At 39.4% G+C, this 20,515-nt stretch overlaps 1 protein-coding gene and 1 non-coding gene across 2 annotated transcripts; both read right to left on the reverse strand.

Moving 5' to 3' along the window:
* Positions 1-1,133: 1,133 nt before the first annotated feature.
* Positions 1,134-1,442, reverse strand: LOC149838488 (signal recognition particle RNA). The gene has a single exon (XR_016432263.1).
* Positions 1,443-3,983: 2,541 nt separating this feature from the next.
* Positions 3,984-18,971, reverse strand: LOC149838489 (O-fucosyltransferase 27-like). Its single transcript, XM_090008259.1, has 11 exons — positions 18,868-18,971; positions 14,390-14,480; positions 14,116-14,200; positions 9,338-9,408; positions 9,164-9,252; positions 8,824-9,067; positions 8,730-8,737; positions 6,134-6,224; positions 5,726-5,923; positions 5,093-5,646; positions 3,984-4,437 (listed from the first exon to the last, which is right to left on the reverse strand). The coding sequence occupies exons 1-11, from the start codon at positions 18,969-18,971 to the stop codon at positions 3,984-3,986; spliced, it is 1,989 nt and encodes a 662-aa protein (XP_089864385.1).
* Positions 18,972-20,515: the final 1,544 nt, after the last annotated feature.

A 20,515-nucleotide genomic window follows, 5' to 3' on the forward strand; every position in this document is an offset into this window, starting at 1 on the left:
CCCCGATAAGGCGACCATGTCCCCTAGGCCGGGCCCTCGGGGTTTTCCCAGGTTAAATATGAAATAAAAGTACTACATTTATTGCGGAAAGGCTTAAGCCAAATGGAAAACTATCGACAGTATCACCAGTGAGCAGGGGAAAATACTTGAAGAGTTTCACACTGCAAACATGGATTCCGGTCCACGGTCAACATGACATCTCTCCCATGGGATAGGGTAGTTTCTTCATTTTACATTAAAAAGAAAAAAAAAACTCTAATTTTTATACTCTGCCACATGTCGTTCAGGTTCGAATTTAGGGATCATTTCTGGATGACTGTATCACTGCCTTGATGACCTTGAGCTGATATAATAACTACCAACAGCATGTAGAATAAACATCATTGTTGTGTTATGTGTTGATTTCATTTTCAACCATATCATGGTTTCAATGAGATCTTTATTTTCATGCTTTATTCTTACATTTTTTTTTTATATTTAAGTTTTAAAAGCTGAGGGTTTTTTTTTTTTTGAGAAAACAAATACTTCCAATTAAAACCATGACATCTTCTTCTCTATGTCCGCAACTTTCAGAGGTGGGCCAGGTAAGGCAAGGTGGTCGTGGGGCGCCACCCAGGGTTTTCCTAGCTTCAGAGAGGGTTCCTCGTCATAAAAAAAAAAAACACAGGTCTATTTTAATGGGTTGGACATGGAAGCAGCCAAGCTTGGCCCAATAACCTATTCATTATTTTTCAAAACTGTATTTACATATAGATCAGGACCTAAATTAGAACTCAATGCCAAGTTCAGAATCTGGCTACTCTCACTTGATAAAAACCTATTCACTATATGTCAAAATATGACTGAATTGGCTTAGGTAGTACCAAACTTGTATCTGGATCCAAATACTAACACTAGATCCATTATAAAACAGGCACTTTCAAAATTTCTACTATAAATCAGATCTTGGGTTGGATACAGTCAAGTTGATAAAAAACTTAAAGCGAATGCAGGTGTGCATCTCTGCTAATAGGGTCTACAAGTCCAACCAAATTTTGTAACGAACCCATCTAAGACTGACAAAATCCAGTCCGTTTACATATAAATGTACAGGGTATGTACCTTGATGAGATCCATGTTCTATATTGGTTCAAAAAGATGGCAGTTCACACATAGAAGGGCAGGCTCGGCAAGCAAGGAAGGAGGTCATCGGTCTGTTGTCCTTCCACTGCCATAAGTGGGAGGTGCTCGCTGCTCTGTGGAGCCAGCCTTGCGCGGTCCCCTCCTCTCTAGTGCAGAGCCCACCCAGCCCTTCGACCAGGCAAGATATACCAACTCTAGGCTTGGAACATCAGGGCAGACCGTAAAGAGAACCCCACAACCTCACCGAAACTGACCAACATATGGTCCTGCCATCCCATATGCCCCCACTTGGGTCACAAGCCCGCGCTACTGAGCTCGGCGATAAATGTTTGCAAATTTTTGATTTATATGCCATTAATTTTTGAGCAAAACCTTCGATATGGGACTAAACTTTTAATAAATTATGCATTTCTTGTGCATACGTGACCTTTATGGCACCTTTTATGACCTACGGATAAGTGATAACCACCATTAGAACTTTGTTAGGGCAGGGAAATTGAAAGGAAGGGATTGACTGCTTTGTTTTTCTGGTGGGATTGAAGACCACCCTTGGGAGAAAGAATATGGACTAGTTTCCTTTCATCCTTTTCTTCTTCTGGTACGAAACCACTGCGAGGTAGAGAAGTTACTTCTGTCCATTCGCCTGTATATATTGGCAAAAATGATAGCTTGGAATAGAATTATTTTACTCAGTTGGGGCATTTTCTTATTGAAATCCTCGTCCACCTTTTTCTTCATGCCATATTACACCTTTTTCTTTGAGAGAGAGAGAGTCAGGTGACATTGAAAAATCACCACCGATGGTGATTTTTAATATCCACCGCCCATCCTGGTGGATCAAGGACCGTATGCCAAATCCACTATTCAAAAAAATCATGAGGGATTTGACGTCCAGTGCAAAACAATTGAGAATGACCATCAATGGTGATTTTCAATATCATTTGATCCAAAACCCTTTTGTTCTGCAACAGCAAGATATGAGAGAGATCTAATATGGGCCAGATCTGAGTCTGAATAAGATAAAAATGCAAACAGTAGATTCAAATCTGAGAATGGATCAGGATCTAAGTTAGAACTCGTTATCAAGTTTAGAATCCGATTAGAATTTTGAATTTTGTGGTATTGGATTCGTGGATATGGATAGAACCTAATCACTAGGTCAAAATATGACTGAACCTGGCTTAGGTAACACCAAATTTGCTTATGTGTTGAAATACTAAAGACCAGATCCAAAAAACATGCACTTTTAACGTTTCTACTGCAAAATGTTGGATCTTGGTCAGATCTTGGGTCGGATCCTGAGTCCAATTGATAGAACTTTAAATCAAGTGCAAGTCTATGTACTAATTGGGTCTAGCAGCTCCAACCCAATTAGGTACAAAACCTGTTTCGTTATGCCCGAAATGAGGTCCAGCAGCACCTGGTCCTGGTATGTATCACGCTCATCACCGAACTATTGCCAGTTTCTGATTATCATTAGTGTTGGCAAAGTTCAGTTCACATACAGTCCACTAGCCCTGAACAAAGAAGGGTGCAATTGGACCGGGTTTGGATAGACTGCGGGTCAAGTTTGAGTCCGTTTAGTTAGATTCAACAGATATAACACTATGTGATCATAAGATTCATATTCTATATGGGTTCTCCCCATCCAAGTCCACATCTGAATCCATTTGACATACAGCTATATCCAACGGTAGGGGTGGCAATCGGGTCGGGTTGGCGGGTCGGGTTGGCGTGTCAGCATACCTCAACCCGAACCCGACCCGTTTATTAAACGGGTCGGCTGTGGCAAACGCGAACCCGACCCGTTTAATAAACGGGTAACCCGACACGACCCGCCAACCCATTTAATAAATGGGTTGGGTCGGGTAAACGGGTTTTCAGGTTGGCAGGTCGGGTTGGCGGGTTGACGGATCGGGTTGGCAGGTAGGCAGGTTGGCGGGTCGGGTTGACGGGTTGATGGGTCAGGTTGGCGGGTTGACGGGTCGGGCAGACGGGTTGGCAGGTTGACCCACCCGCCTAACCGGTTTATTAAACGGGTCAGCCGGGTTGGCGGGTTGGCATACCCCCAACCCGAACCCGACCTATTTAATAAACAGGTTACACGGGTCGACCCGTTTATTAAACGGGTTGGCTTAAGCCCAACCCGAACCCGCCTAAGAGGCGGGTTGGCGGGTCGTGTCAGAAATTGCCACCCCTATCCAACGGAGGTCCAGCCTGACCTAGCATGGACTCAAAGTGGTTTGCATTTGGGTTGGAAGTTCGAATTGGACCAAAAAGTGATGCCCAAAAGATGGTATCACCGACAAAGAATTGAAGATTAGATTTGAACTTTAATGTTTCTGGTTGCAAACTTGGTAATTTATTTTATCAAGGGTATAATTGTTATTTTGTCATTTGCTTAATGTCCTCCATTCAAAAAGAAAGCAGACAATAACTTAAGCACCTGTTTGATCTATTTTTAGGATAGTCAGGCAGTTGATGTATTTGATTTTTCATGCGGTTATATGTAGAACAAGCACAAGTCAGACAGCCATATGTAAATTTCTAAAAAAAAAAAAGAAAAAAGAAAACTTTTACTCGGTTTTGAATAAAAATACAATGCATTCCTTTCTTGGACAACTCATAAAAAGGACTTCCCTCAGTAGGCAGATCAATCACCCATTGCATTAAGTACATCAAAATTTGAAGCTATTATGTTATAAGACCACTCTTCCTGGCAGTGAACAGAGAGACCAATCATGGAAAACCTCACCAGCCTCTACAAATATGAGTTATGTACACGCACACCTGAAACTTGCCAAGGGAGGAGTGACAAAGAATATCTAGGATCAGCATCAGGTTAAAATCTTCAACCATTGTCATTCACCACCTTCATGATCTTCTTGATCTTCTAATCTAACATCTTTGCCATTTGATTCCATTGCATGTGCAGATGGCCTGACTTTCTGGAAAAAATGGCTAGATATGTCATCAGCTTCTTCTAAATCCTCTTCCTCATAACTTTCTGGATGCACCACCTTGTCACCATCCATCCATGCTGGACATTGGTAATCGACTCCCATCGTCATGCGATCTGGAGAATTTGTTGCATTTGAGGAGGTAATTTTAGAAGGTGAGTGTAAGGGCCTCCTTATGCACAGACATTCAGGGACAGGATGTGACAGAAAAGAGAATGGTTTGGAGTTCAATGACGCTTCTGTTAGACCTTTGACCACAGAGTCAGTGAGGTGCTTCCTTACTGATGCTACCCATGTCCGATTTGCTTCATACAGATGGCCGCGAAATTCCTCCAAAAGCAGTGCAATGGTTTTCCTGCATTGAAAAATGGGAGTGAAGTGAATAATTTATAAATATAGAACTTTGTCAAATACTCTCTCCCCTGCTGTGTATATATATATATATATATATATATATATATATAGAGAGAGAGAGAGAGAGAGAGGTGGTAGCTGCTAACCACTTTTCTAGCTAACTGCCATTATCTCTTCAGCAGTACTTCATATAAACAATACATAAATCATTGAGATGCTTAAAATTTCAAACAATTAAGAAAATGTAATAGAAAATATATGCCTTAATCCAAAAATCAAAAGAAAGGCTGAAGAAAACTCATGAAGTGCCTGTTGATGTTCATAAGTGTCAAACAACAATCTGAACTCTCCATCTGCGTCAGACATTTGATGAACTACAAATTGGAATGACAAAGTGATGGAGTACAGATGTGTCTAACATCAGCATGGGTGGCTGATAAAAGGTATATACACAAAAAACAAATTAACAATTATGACTATATTGTGATAAAAGTGATAGACCCAGCACTGTCTGGATTAACATGATCTCACTCGACAAATGATCTGCCAAAATTCATCATTAGAGCTCAAGTAGGGAACATGATAACATTTTTGTATTAGAATCTACTACTCATGATCATCAGAATCTAGCAGACAATAGACAACTAGGAAAATACCTATCTGGGTGAAATGTTTTTGAAACAGCATTCTGATAAAGTCTGTGACCCATCACCAAACTTGCAAAATTAGGGTGTCCCATGCCATCGTGATCAAAACCAGGGATGAAGGCATCTGCTTCGATAGAGACTATGTAATCAATGGCTTCCCACAAAAGCTTGTGTGCTTGTATCCTCAACACCGCAATTGTCGGTTGTGGTTCCTTCTCACTTTCAGCAACCCATCTCCACCAACCTTCAGCATTATACCGATATTTAAGCCTTGATGGTGGTGGAGGAAGTGGCCGCGGATGTGGACCAGATTTCTTCCAGGCAGAAATCCTGATTTCTTCAGAAATCATTGGAGGCAGTGGATGAGAAGAGGCATCTGGGCAGTCTTCATGGCCATAAAGGGCTGTTAATTCTTTGACAGTACTGAGGGAGGTCCTGTCAACTACGTTATCAAACATGGAATGTAGAGGAATCATTAACCTCTGTCCCCCAAATATCTCTCCTCCAGCAATATATATGATTGTGTCCTGTGGGTACCCAAATGCACGAAGAATAATACCAACCTGCAAAAAATCAAGAATGACAAACAAGAAAGAAAACACTATATGAACATGATATCATGTTTCTCATTATGTTGCTTACTTCTTCTGGCATCAAAGGACATGTACCATTAAGATGCTGCAGCACAGAATCCGAAGATAGATTCCCCTTGATCACCCCATGTTTGATCATCCATTTCCTTCTATATTGCATTAGCTCTGTGTGCACATCCTTAAGAATGAGAAACACGATAAGTAGAGTTGGCAACCTGCCCCCAGACTTCAAGAACTTGAGGGCCAGCTTGATTCAGTGCAAGAATTTTATTAGGTTATTACATCCATGTCTTACAACTTGGATGAAGTCACAGTTATAGTAACTTTAGTTAAATCACTAGCTGGAATAGAATCTTAATGGCATGTGAGGGATTCTAAATTTGATTTTCTCACAAGTCAGGTGAATGATAGAACAAACTTCAGTACATATGATAAATTGATGGAAAAATCTGTATACCTGGAAATGTTCAGCACAACCATAATAAGCTAAAGCATCTTTAGTTAATCCAGGATCAAATGCAAGAAAAGGCCTCCCCGAAGATCGTAACCTGAAATGGTTTAACAGGGCATATCAACAACTAGGAAAAAGTACTACAGTAATATTTGGGTAAAAGGACTACTTTGACATAAATAGGCTCACACCTACGTACTATTTTGGTGCCAAGTTCCTGAACTTCATGACGAAATCGAAGGGCATGAAATGACACCCTGCATCTTAATCTTTGGTATTCTTCAAGATTAGGTGGAAGAAGAGCCTGGCTTATTGACAAATGCAGTACAAAAAGTTTTAGTTTCAGATAACTAATAAGCCATTTGGAAGCATCTCTAAGTTACCACCCAAAATAGTGAACAAATTTATGTTGGGTGGTGAATAAGATTAGTTGCGACAATCTAAACTTCTCAGCCCAAGAACCACTTTCCGATGCTACCTGGTTTTGACTTCAGTTGGTGAAACTAGCATATTATGTAACCAAAGGCAATTCAAGGCAATTCAGTAATGTACCTTTGAGAAGTAGTTTTTAGGCTGAGACATTATCTCGATTTCGACTAAAATGTTATTATCAACTTTGGTCTTCATATAAGTCAAATATCTAAGACAACCCTTCTGTAGGTAACAGTTTGCTTGAAGACATTAAATAATTGCCAGCTTTGCAAGTTTTCTAACACCTTGAAAGGTGAAAATTAGGGTTTCAGGGTATTGAAAATTGATATTTTTTCTTTGACAATTGATCATCGCATGATGGTTATATAATCAATCTATGCCCAAGTGATGCAGCGCGGAGGCGAAAACCCTTCACGTAAAGGATGCCGACGTGATGATAGTAGTTGCAGCGAGGGAATGGACGTTGTTCTGCGGTTGGGCTAACGTTGGGGCTGCTCTCCCAGTGCACAATCGTGCAACAACAGTAACTCAAGGGGAGATGTGGAAGACAAGGAATAGGATCAACTGGTCCAATGAATGGTTTATGAGAAAATGGGAAAACTACAATGAATAAAGACAAGATAAATAACAAGGTGAAACTAGCGGCTGGAATGAAAGAAAACAAAGGCAAAAAACGAAAGTGTTGTAATTACTGGCAAACTCTGGCAAACATTGGCAAACACACAAATAACATAAATATAGCTAGCCAAAAGGCTGTTGTATGCTGAACGTGACAGAGAAATAAAAATAAAGAAACGTAAGGAAGGTAAAGGTTATTGTAGGCAGAACGTGACAGGAAAATAACAAGTAAAAATATGTAAAGGCTGCTGAACGTGACAGATAAAATAATCAGTAAAGAAACCTAAAGACAAAGGGAAACAAGCAATAGGAAAAGGAGAAAAGCTGCTGAAGAAAAAGACGGCTGCTCCAAGTTGAATCTCTCCTCACGCAACCCTAGAATAGGGTATTTAAAAGGTTGTTAATGGATCTGGATCTTGGGTCCGGTCCCAGACCCGAAACACGTCTGTGTGTTGTTGGTTGGACCCAAACCCAAATGTCCAACATTCTCCCAACTTCCCCTTTCGTCCGGGCCGGATCTCCCCCCTACGATTCAGAAAACACACTGTAGCAAGGGGGTAAAGTTACGCATACCGCCGGCGAATCGCGTCCAGTAAGGCCACCGGTAGCAGAACGGGCATACTCACATGTCGGCCCTGTACATGCTACCCGCCAGTCATCGATGTTGCTAGGTCGGCGGGCTTCATCGGTCGGCGGCACGGGAATACGTCTGCAGTCCCGAGTTTGCGTCAGCAGGCCCGAGTCAGTCGTCCGCCAGCTTAGATGTGGAGAAAATACGCCGACATCGGCGAGCGTAGACTAAACGCTCCCGACGCACCCACACACACAGCGGAATGCACGATAAGTATAAGCCCATAACCCAATGTTGGTGTATGCTTCAAAATTAGAACCGGAATGCTAATTTAACACATACCGGTAGACGCCATGGTCGATGCGACGTGCACGTGCTTGGAGTTCTCCTCAGCCTATTGATGCCCACGATGAGCCCAAGCCTTCAAGTCGATGGTGAGCAGGACCCTAAACCCAAATGAAAATTACGATGACACATGCCTTAGGCTTCAGCCGCTCTCATCATGCGGCCAAGCCTCATATTTATAGCGGAGAATAGGGGGGTTACAGAATGTGAACCCCTTCACATTCAAGTAACCTCTACCCTGCTAAATCCTAGCAATTGCCCACTAACAGCTCACTAACCCCTCATTAGTGTCAAACCGGGTCACATTGTGGATTGGACCCAAACCCAAATGTCCAACAATTTCATGATAACATTTTTTATCAGAGAACTGCTCCATCTAACAAAAACTTTCTGAATTGCACATTGGAATTTCTCCAGATTAATTGTAATTGGATCAGCAGTTGAGCCAGGTGAAAATCAAGCAAGATAAATTGATAGCAGACTCTTTCATATTAGCATGGAAGAATAAGTCTTCCAGTATTTAGGTAGCATTATACCAATTCAACTTCTTTGAAGAAAAGTCCAAATACAATTAAAAAAATATTTTGTCCACTCATTCTGGTTAGCATCCACTACCACTACTTCAGGCATGACTACCATTTCAACTACAATGGAGCGAAAGAAGCAAAGTCAGACATAATGCATGCATGCTTACATACACATATTGGTAATAATAAGTGATATTGCTTACCTGCAAGCACCCACCACCTGAAACATGTAGTTCAACAACTGAGTGCCGCTTTAATGCTCGAAGAATAGCCTTGAGGTAAAATTCAGGTGAAGCCGAATAGGGTACTGCAAACACAGGGATTTCATTGTTTTTCTTTGCAGTTTTTAGATGTTTTGGAAGGGTTTTCACAACTGTAACATCTTTTGTCAGTGCTGCTATGAAATGATCCTCATTATAAAGGTAGTTAAAGCTTTTAAAACCAGAGCTGCAAAAATATTACAATAAAAAATAAAAAAGAGGGTAAGATGGATGATGTCAAACCCAACTATTAAATTATTCACATAACCTGGAAACAAAAAACCTGATTCCCTTGGAGCTAGTAGTCGACTGAAGCTCTGGAATAACCAGAGTAGCATTAAGAAGTCTAGAAACTGCAACTATATCACTCATCTGCAATTACAAGATATGACAGCTCTTATATATTACCTTGTAGATTAAGAAAAGAAACAGTAGCAAGAAAAATAATAGTGCTTACAGAATTCCTGATCTCATGGAACCCTCCTCGTATCTTGGCAAATATGAAACCATTGTGCTTCAGTCCAGGAGCTGACATTACCAATACATTACATTACATGAAAAGATTGTATGCTGCATACTTTGGTAAGAACTCCAAACATGTTACAGATTAGGCAATGGAAATGCATACAGCAGAAAACTTGAATACCATGTTACAATCAATTAAGATCGTTCTGGATTTCATTCAATGGCGACTTGCCAACAAAATGATATATAAAATCCAGTTTAATAAGATAAATATGAACTGGCATTATGACAATACATAGTTATAGATATTAGCAGTATTGTGAGAATACCATAATGATATTACTTTGATAGGATATAACAAGACTATCAAAGAGTATAATTTTTTCTTTCTAATTTTTTCTACACTTTGATAATTTCTGTTCGGTTTTTAGCATTATAACTGAAAATTTTACTAATATAAATGCCAAGAATTTCCTGACGTTGTCCTATGATCTACTAAAAACTTGTACTATCCCCAAAAATTTAATTGCTGAGACATTGCAAAGACTGATATAGGCAAATATAGTACATACCAACTGTAATGAAATATGCGGAAAAGCAAAGAGTGCACTAAGCACTTACAACATCTACTAATGAACAAACAAAGAGGGGCTAATACCCAAACCCACAAGAGACAACACAACATAAAAATATAAATGCCTCTTATTGAAAGAGAGAGAGCTCTCGAGAGTGAAAAAAACAAGAGGGGAGCACCCCTATTTATACACAAGAGGAGGAGAGGGAGAGGGCCAAGAGGCCTTAAAAGGAGAGCCACCTAGGGGGCTCCCCATGTAGTCGTTGGGAGCCCCCAACGGTCACTAATGTGACCGTTGGAGGCCCCATCGACTACATGGTGGGGCCCCTTTTTGAGTGAGCAAAAAACAAAAAAATAAAAAATACATTTTACAAAAAATAAAGAGAAAAATAAACAAAGAAAAACAAGTACCCCTATCGGGTACTTGTGAAATGACAGAAATACCCCTATCGGGTATTATATATATATATATATATATATATATATATATATATATATATATGAATTACATATATTTTAACAACCAACATGACATAGAAACTCAAAAAACAACCAAAACATCAGTAAATACATGGATTGCAAATATTTTTTCTCAAAAATTGCATATGTACTAAACAATACTATCCCATGGAACACATTAGATCATGTTGCTCCACATATCAAACACAACCTATCTAGGTGAGCCACCACATGGGCTACCAAGTCACAATTCTTGAATGCCCGTGGATATGCTCAAATTCATTTAAAGTGTATGCATCATTACATTTTAACACCAAAAGCAGGACTATTCACAAAATACTAAGGCGCATACTCCTTGATCTGCCTGAGGATGTTGATAATTATGTTTTTTCATGCTTCTAGATTTTGTATGTTGATCTACAAGCACCATCAACTGTGTAGCATAGTGACAAATATCGTGATATTTATGAAAATCTTGCGATAATATCGCGAGAAATTGTCTGAAAGTTTAAAACGGCAATTTCTCGCGAGATTTTCAAAATATCACGAGATTTATGAAAAAAAACATAAATACCACAATTTAAACATGATATTTATGTTTTAAACGGCTATTTATCGTGAAAAACCGTGTATTTTTATTTTTAAATAATTTTTATTAATATTTTCTGATAAAAAAATATTTTTTTATTTTTTTATTTTTTTATTGCCAAGATTTTGCCGAAAAAAATGAGAGATTTATGAAAAATTTTCAATTTCTTGCGAGTTTTTGAAAAATGAGATCTTTCCAATAAAAGCGTTTGTCACTATGCCGTGTAGTATATAGACAAAACTTGATAAACTTCTCCATGAAGAGTATGCAATTATATGCTCATGATTTTGGCTCAGTTGGAAGTTTACTGTTAAGTATATGTTCTAGAGGCACTTGAATATCTTGTATATATGTAAAATAAAATATACAAATTGCCATAATGTTATTTTCCAAGTGGAACATAAAACTGCTAAAGCATTATTCATGTCCCATTCACATTTACGAGTTATGAAGTAGTATGCCTATTTTCTTGCAGCAGTTTCAGGTTATGCAAATAAAATGTCAGATTTAATGGGGCACATGAAACTAGATAAGGACATCATATGTTAGAGAATCAGGTCAAACCGTGTTTAGCTGTGGACTATAAAAGAGAGGTGCTAAACTAGTAGACCAGGTCATCTATTATTTCATTTGATGATACTCAGTTTGATGATACGTATAGGAATGATTATCATGAAGAGCATGAGCTATATGACAGCATAGGGATTCTCCAGCACTAGCCAGGGCTTCCTTCTCAACAAATTCTAACCGAAAGAGTGGCTTCATCAGAAGGAAATTCCCATAATTATTGGTTGAGTTTCTCAGATTTATAATATGAATAAAGAAGAATCCAAAAATAAACCATAAAGATGCTTGTAATTTTTGAAAATTATTTGCAAAATGCATACTTCAACCAAAATCAAAAAGAGAAAATTATCTGCAAAATACATACTTCATCCAAAATCGAAAAGAAAGCCAAAAGGTAAAATAAACAAAGATGGGTCCATAGGTGTTCATCAGTGTTAGAGGCCTACATCGAGTATCAAAAGTATTGAAAATACATACTTCATCCAAAATCGAAAAGAAAACCAAAAGGTAAAATAAACAAAGATGGGTCCATAGGCGTTCATCAGTGTTAGAGGCCTACATCGAGTATCAAAAGTATTGAACATTTCATGGACCAAAAAAATGGAGGTTCTTGATGCATCCAAGTAGTGATGTTGGCTTCCATGTCAACGAGCAATGACTCAGCCAATGAAAGGGTGGAGGACAGTTGCCACCTGGTTGGTATTCCCAATTTAGTAGGATTTTTTATTCTGACAAGTATGTAGCACCATAACCTAGAGCAATGGTTTTCAGATAATCTTTTTGTGATTCAGTAAGCCATTTTCCCTTACAAAGTTGACATGACATATTTTCATCAAAAGATGCAGCAAAATTTTAAAAAGGAAAATCAAATGCTTGAGACAATCATTTCAGAACAATGGGCCACGAAGAAAACATAGATTAGAGTATGTTTGTGTGTGTGTGCACGTGCCTGTGTGTGTGTGTGTGTGTGTGTGTGTGTGTGTGTGTGTGTGTGTGTGCATGTGTGTGACTTATGCTTTGTTTTCCCTCAATTGAAACATCCTCACTTTGGCACTGTCAACAAGTGTCTAATGCCAGCATGACTAACCAATAAGAGTGTTTGTGTAATATAAGCCAAATATATCTCATTTTAAATTATGACTCAATCCAACAACAACAACAACAACAACAACTACGCCTTCATCCTAAAACAATTGGGGTCAGCGATATGAACCAAAAAAGAAATTCATTTTGGGTCTTCCACATGAATCCTTTTCCTCCAATCATTTATATCCAACGCCATGTCCTCGGTGAGGTTCAAAGCATTCATATCCTTTCCTATCATCTCCATCCAAGTCTTCCTAGGCCTACCCCGACCTCTTTTAACTAATATATTTTCCCATTTCTCCAACCTTCTAACTGGAGCATCATTAGGCCTTCGCCGAATATGTCCAAACCACCGTAAACGATTCTCTCGCATCTTATTTTCAATGGGTGCAACACCTACCTTCTTACGTATCTCTTCGTTCTGAATCTTATCTTTTATTGTATTTCCACACATTCATCTAAGCATCCGCATCTCAGCTACACTCATTTTTTGAATATGATGTCTCTTAGCAGCCCAACATTCCGTACCATATAGTAAAGCGGGTCTAATAGTCGTCCTATAAAACTTTCCCTTCAACCGCAATGGCATTCTACGATCGCACAGCACTCCGAATCTTAAATTATGACTCAATCCAGATTCCTAAAAATAAAGAATTACCAGTTCTGGGAATAACTGCATGTTCAAGTTTGAAATCTAAACTAAGTTGTAAAGGGCCATGATGGAGATATCTTGACAATTTTAGCCAAGAGAAGAAAAAGAATCAAGTATTCGCCTATCTTCTTAAGACAAGATCGAGAGTCAACATGGAGGATGTCAACAGGACAAGAGATCTTGTGACGTCAAAAAAGGTTCCTCTGCAATTGGTTAAAATTTTGATTCTTTTGATTCAAGAACCCAGTGGATTGATTACAATTTCATAATCATCCATAAGTTTTAGGGCTGTATATTTTTACAGTTATTCTAAGGCTATTTCATAGATAAATTTTCAGCAATCCTTACTTCAAAGAAGGCATGAATAGTTTTATAATGCACGGTAACATCTCCGCAAACAACAATTTCCTCTCAGATGATCAGAATGCAAACTCAAACAATTGCAATTTACATAGGTTAATGTGTTTACGGTTTCTCTGAGAACCTAACCACAAACTACAATCCTAATAGAACATCAGCATTCAAGGTAATGGTTACACTGCAAGTGTATGGTCAACATGCATCAGAGACTACTTTTGAAACATTACTAATGTAGTAAATTTACATGCTCAGAAAAAAACCCAATACATAGGAAACAGCAAACAGCGGTTTCTTTTTTTTTTCACTACATACAAGTGAACAATTTTTTTCTTCAAAGTAAAAAACCTTGTAACCTTGACTGATCTAAAAACTCACAGGGTCTGGTCACCGCTGTCAAGATTCCAGGCACAGAGGAAAAAATCACAAAGCCATTCATACAAATCATGCAGTGTCAACGATATCAAGCTGTTGAAAAGATCTTACCTTTGTATTTCCCTCTAGGACTTGCATGTGGGAGCAGAGATTCAAGATACTTCACAGGACCCCACAATCTCACATATCTCACATTCTGCTTCACTCAAACCAACGAAAATCAGATACCAACATGGGAAACTGGGCAAAAAACCAGAAGAAACTTATGACCCAAAATCCATTAACAGAACCAGCAACAAAGCCTCACAAAACCAAACCAACAAAACAAAACATCCAGAAACAGAAAAGGACAAACAAGAGATCTATGATGGGTATGAGGAAATACAGTGTGGGGAACATCAGAACTCTCAAAGATGGGCCTCCATGTGAAAATGGTGATCTGGGGCGTGTACTCAACCAAGTATCTCCCACTATACCTTGCAAGAAACAGGTGAGAAACAAGAGAGAATATGGACAGAACCAGACCAACCACAGCTGCCCATTTTAACTTTGACTTGAAAACCATCATTTTCACACAGAAAGGGCCAAATCTCTGGAACAATGACACCACCAACTCAGAGGGCACCAACACCCCCACATAAACAGTAACTCAGAAGACCCAACAGAACCCATCTACCACATTTCACATTTGAGCTATCTTCCTCCTCTCTTTCTCCTTTCTTATTTTTTGTTGCAGAATACAGCAAGGGGAGGCACTGTCCAATAGGCCAAAAATGTGGGTGATCAAGCTTCGCACGTGGGAAGAAGTGGGGGACTCTATTATGGGCTCGCACGTGCCAAGAAGAATGAGGGGGAACAGACAAGCACGTGCGAGTGTTTATTTTTTTTTTAAGGCAAGCTGGGGTTAGGCTTAAGCCCCATATGTCAGCTGGATTCGAACCTGGGCCTTCAGCTTGGCACGTCGGTGGAGAATCTAAAATAGCAAACCTTACCTTGGACCTAAGAAAGTGGAATTCGGAAATTTTGGCAGTTCTAACACAAGTCTAGATTGCAAACGGGTCGGGGCAGGATAGACTCGAATTTGGATCCGTTTCGGGTCTGTATCCAACTCGGATCCTACAATGAGATTGTAAATACAGTATGACAAAGAGACCCTATAGTACTGGATACAACCAAAACAGATAACGTCTATTTATTTTTGAGTGAGACGATAAATGGGTCACGTTTGACTCAATCCTGAGCTGGACCAGTCCATATCTGACTCAATCCTGATTCCATCCCGGATCCAAATAGACTCAACTTTATCTGTTCTGGATCTGACCCGGGTCCAGACATATACCATCTGGATACGATAATTTGGGCCGGAACCTGTGTTAAAACACTGACCTGTTTGCATCCTTTTACACAAGCAGCATGCCACATGGGTTCCTGGTCCTGGACTTCCATAAACCAGTTCATTTTGGATATGCCCATGATCCAGTTCTTATCCAAAGCACTAGTGTTGACTTTGACGTTTCAAAACAACCAAGTTGGCTGCCTATGTGGTGATGGGGCACCACTAGATCAGATCCAGATTGCATTGGGTTTGGATCCTGAGAGTTGGATATGTACTTGATAAAGAGGCATTGGTGTGACAGAGACAGCCTTCCTCAGATTCACGCCCAATGAAAATATATATGACCCACCTCTGGATCTAGTGCAAAACTTATCCAGTCCATTATAATATTTCACCATTCTAAGAATTTATGAACAGCAGCCTGCATCTGCAGCTGCTTTGACAGAAAAAAAAAATTAATGGTGCTTGTATTATTGCTCCAACATGTTTGGCAACACTACACTAGTGGCAAGTAGGGCTGGTAAACGAGCCAAACAAACCAACCAATCAGAAGGTGATCAAGCCCTGCTCTGAGCCAATCTCGAGCTCATGTCTAGGCCGAGTTAAATGAGTCAAACTCGGACTCACTCATTCTCAACTAGTTTATAAAAAACTGTTTTTTCAAAATTGAAAATAATATAATCACATGGTGGGATATGTCATTTGAAATCATATAACTTCAAATCACATTTGACTCCATCTCATGTGAATGCACATCCCATGAAATGCAACCAAAACATACCCTAAATCTACTGAAGTTCAAACTGGCTTATTTACAGAACAAATACATTGTTTCAAAACTATAAGCAAATAGGGTTTGACTTCTAAACTAATATACGTAAAGCATGCTAGTTAACAAGCCTATATATACGAGCTGAGCTGTGCATATTTCGTGAGCCGAATGAGCTAATTTACAAGTTGAATCACGAGCTGCTCAGTTTCCTAGCCCTAGCTAGTGGCAAGGGTTGTGATTTTGGAACTTGGCCATGTTTCATGCGTAGTTGAACATGCATTAAAGTTGAAACGTGAGTTTTCACCATTTCATGCCCCAAGTAGGAGTGCAGACAGTTCGGGTTTGGGTCAGATATCAGCTGATTGAATCTGTTTTGGTTGGATTTGGTCTAAAAAACTGAATCTCATTACTAGGGTTAGACATTGGATCAAGTGGTCAAGTTACTGGTGGTAATCAGGTATGTGACCCAGGATGGACAACGTTTGGTCTGCCTTGTGCATGTAGGCCGGAGCTTGATAAAACTTGGGTCTAATCCAGTTGATTACCTAACAGGTCGGGTTCCGGGTAGAACTGAATACCATTTCGGTGGAGCCAGATTCGGCCGGACTTATTTACTAATCTGGCTTAAAGGGCTCGACCAGGGCTCCTCGTGAATACGTTTTGGACCAAGCTCAAGGCTGACAAGTTCCAGATTGGGCTTTCAGTGGGTCAGGGTCAAGTCTGGCCTGTCAAGCTCTAGCGGACCTTGGATCAGGTTAGGCTGGGCAGGCCTGATGTCCATCCCTAAAACTTTGGGTAGGGTGGGGCAAGGTGGGGATTGGAGATGGGGACAGGGTGGCGCGGAGAAAAGCTTAAGTCCATCCCAGTTTTGATTTTAACCTCCATCCCCAATCCAAGCGAAACGAGGCTCATTTTCCCCTAGTCCACTAGTTTTTCACAAACCTACAGCAGGGCCTACATATCATTACTCAGCAAAAGGAAAAAAAAAGGAATTGACTGACCATCAAGTCATCCTGAAAAAGAAGTTGCAGATCTGCTGCACATGTAATCTGATCCTTTTTAGTGTGTTTTTCCATAAAATACTATGAACTTTTATTTTTTCCCTGATTGCCTCTTGGCCATATCTACCGGTACCGAACCATAGTGCATTGTCTTTGCACTTCTGTTTGAAGTGAGCTAAACAATCACTACTTAGACTCAAAGAACATGTTTTTCTTTGGATGAATTTTATTTAGGGGCCAACCATTTATGTTTAATTTAAAAAATAAACCTCAATTTTTTGAGTTTTCAAATATAAGTTACAGGTTTTCTTAAAACTGCCAAATAGAGAACTCAAATTGACCTCCAACATCTTAAGAAAACATGATTCTTTTGAGTTCTCTACACTGTTTTATAATTTTTTGTTTTCTTCGTAAAAATAAGAAACCATCACTTTTAGTTTTCCTTAAGGCCAAGAGGTGTCACATTCACCGTAACTTTACTTTGGTGTTCATGGTATTAAACTTCATAAGTACTCCTTTGTCTACCAAGGACAGTTTTGAAAGAATAATGAACACGATGACATGAAAGAATAATGAAGACGATGATAAACTCGATTTCTTGTCCAGCGAGAGGATCAAGTATTCTATTTATAAACATAACAGTGTTACAACACGGTTTTGAGATATCGATATACACAGTTTGATATGATAACAATAACTAACAAATGATAACTAAAGATAACAATATTTATCAGCAATTATCATTTTTTATAATTTTATCAAAAATGATAATGTTTGATCTCATGATAGGATTTGGTCTCTCTGAACTTCATTTGATTTATCCAAAGCACATGAGCTGTTAGGGAAGGAGTCCAGGTGAAGGCATTCAGTTTCTAAGAAATCCTTATCTCTATGAGGTTTAACTTCACAAAAAATCTTGAAAAAAAAAATTGAGGAAAAAGACACAAGATGCATAAAACTTTATTTTTAATTAAATAATTTTATTAAATTTTATTACTAAAAATATTAAAACAATATCATATATGTAACTATGTATTCATTTACATGTCAGAGCATGTAGGGTTGTATCACAAGAACATGCCACCAAAATGATGCGTCTTGTGACAATTGCATGACATAGTAAAACTTGATTTTAAGGTTCTGTTACGGCTGTCAACTAGTTGAGTTTGTACCGGGTTTCCAACTCGACTTGAACCTGAATTCTTGGGTGCAGGCATAAAAAGTGTCAATCTGAATAATATTGATGTCGACCTTAACTCTACTCGAGCAATATGAGGGTCAAGTTGGGGTTAAGAATGTAGTTGGCTACCGAACTTCCCAAGTGTATTACACTACAAGAAAACCGTGGATTAGCGACGGACGATATCCATCGCTAATTCGTCGTTAATCCATCGCTAAACTGTTTAGCGACGGATAGCGTCCATCACAAATTTTCGGTCGCTAATTAGCGACAAAACTTATCTGGCACTACTTCCGTCGCTAATTTGTGACATATTAGCGACGAACATGATCCGTCGCTAGTCCATTGCTAAATAAGCACATATTTGGTTTTGCGATGGACATTATCCGTCGCTAATCCGTTGTTAAATTTAAAAAAAAAATTTTGCTCCCCGTCGGGCGATATTCCGGCAACAATAGGCCGAACTTGTACCGCACCCCACAGGCGTTGCACAGGGTCTTAGACCCAAGTGGCCCGACCTGCCACTGCGGAGTCTTCTGCACAAAACTGGCACGCTCTCCGGCACCCTCCCAACCTGGTTCCCCTCTTGTCTGGCCCGGCCTGCCACTGCAGGGTCTTCTGCACAACGCAGGAGAGTGCACCTCCGAACCGGTGCACTCTCCTACATTCCTCCGCCATCGTGTTAAAGGAAAGCTCAACAGCCTCAAATCGGAGGCATACCTTCGCCTTTGAGATGATCTTCACGGCAACGAGTTGGCCTTTGATTTCGCCCTTCCGAGCCCTAACAAAAAAGGTGTGACCGAAATGTCCCCTCCCGACCTCCTTTCCGAGCTCGTACTTCACCGTGAAACTTTTGTCTAGCGGCCGCTATGCCTCATCGCCATCCTCTGGTATCAACCCTTCTGCTTTGCTTGCCCCTGCCACTTGGCCAGGGATGCCTTGATATGCTTCGCCGACTACGGTCGAGAAAACGGCCACCGGAAGAACCTCTGCAGCGTCAATGACCTCGTTGGTGATGGTGTCAACCTGGTCGTAGCGAACTGCTTTGCGCCCTCCACGAAGAAGTCATTCGAACTTCGTTGCTCTCCACGAAGAAGCCGGTTTAAATTGAACGACGAAGAGGTCAGTTTAAATTTTGCACGAAGAGAGGTCAGTTTAAATCGAAAATTAGCGACAGAATTAGCGAGAGAATTTTTCCATTGCTAATTCATCGCTAATTAGCGACGAAAAAAATTCTTTGCTAATTTTGTCGCTAATTTACAACAGAATTTATCCATCATAAATTTTTGTCACTAATTAATGTTTTTCTTGTATTGAGAATTAGCGACAAAAAACTGTCGTCGCGAATCCGTCGCTAATTAGTGACAAATTCGCTTAGATTCGCGATGGAAACCTCTCTGTCGCTAAGTTGCGACGGAGTTTGAGACATAATTTTTCTGTTGCGAATCTGTTGCTAAGTAGCGACGGATTCATGACGAATTTTTTTCCGTCGCTAATTCTATAAATCATTTGAATGTTAGCGACAGATAGTTTTCTCTAGCTAATCCATTGCAAATTTGCGACGAAAAAAATCAGTCACAATTTTGTGTTGCTAATTAACATTTTTCTTATAGTGTTATATGTGTTTTAAGCAAAAGAAAACTACTGAAATTATACAGATCTGAGTTTAGGATTTCATTTTCGTGACCCAGCAAAGCCTAAACATGAACTTGACAATTTGTTAAAGTGAGATCGAAATTGTTTTCTTGCTCCTAAACTTTTTTGTCCTATTCAGTTCTTATGCATGAGCATCAATCAACAATTTTATAAAAGTCCAAAAATTGTGTAAAAAATATTAGAGATAGATGGACATGTCTGAAACTATCGCTCATAGAGATTAGGTCCAAACCCCATCTCATTTAGGAATTAAAATTCACATACCACAATCTATTTAGGTTCTTGAATAGCAGTGTTTCAAAAAAATTTAGGGTTCGAAACTAATTTTCATGATTTTTTACTCACAGACAGTAATGAACTTGTGCATCAAAATTTTATTGAAAGTTCATCAACATCTAACACAAAACTTTTAGCAAGCTTCATAGAACATATTTATAAAAATAAAATCTACAAGATAGTGCAATCGTATATAGAAGTTTTGTAAGAACATAAATTATGTTCTAACTTCTGGAGACCGTATCGTCTTATCTAGATCTCGAAGAGAGCCAAAATTTCTTTTGGGACTT

The sequence above is a fragment of the Nuphar pumila genome, chromosome 5 (assembly GCF_984573655.1).
Source record: "Nuphar pumila chromosome 5, dmNupPumi1.hap1.1, whole genome shotgun sequence".
In the NCBI taxonomy this organism is placed as follows: Eukaryota; Viridiplantae; Streptophyta; class Magnoliopsida; order Nymphaeales; family Nymphaeaceae; genus Nuphar; species Nuphar pumila.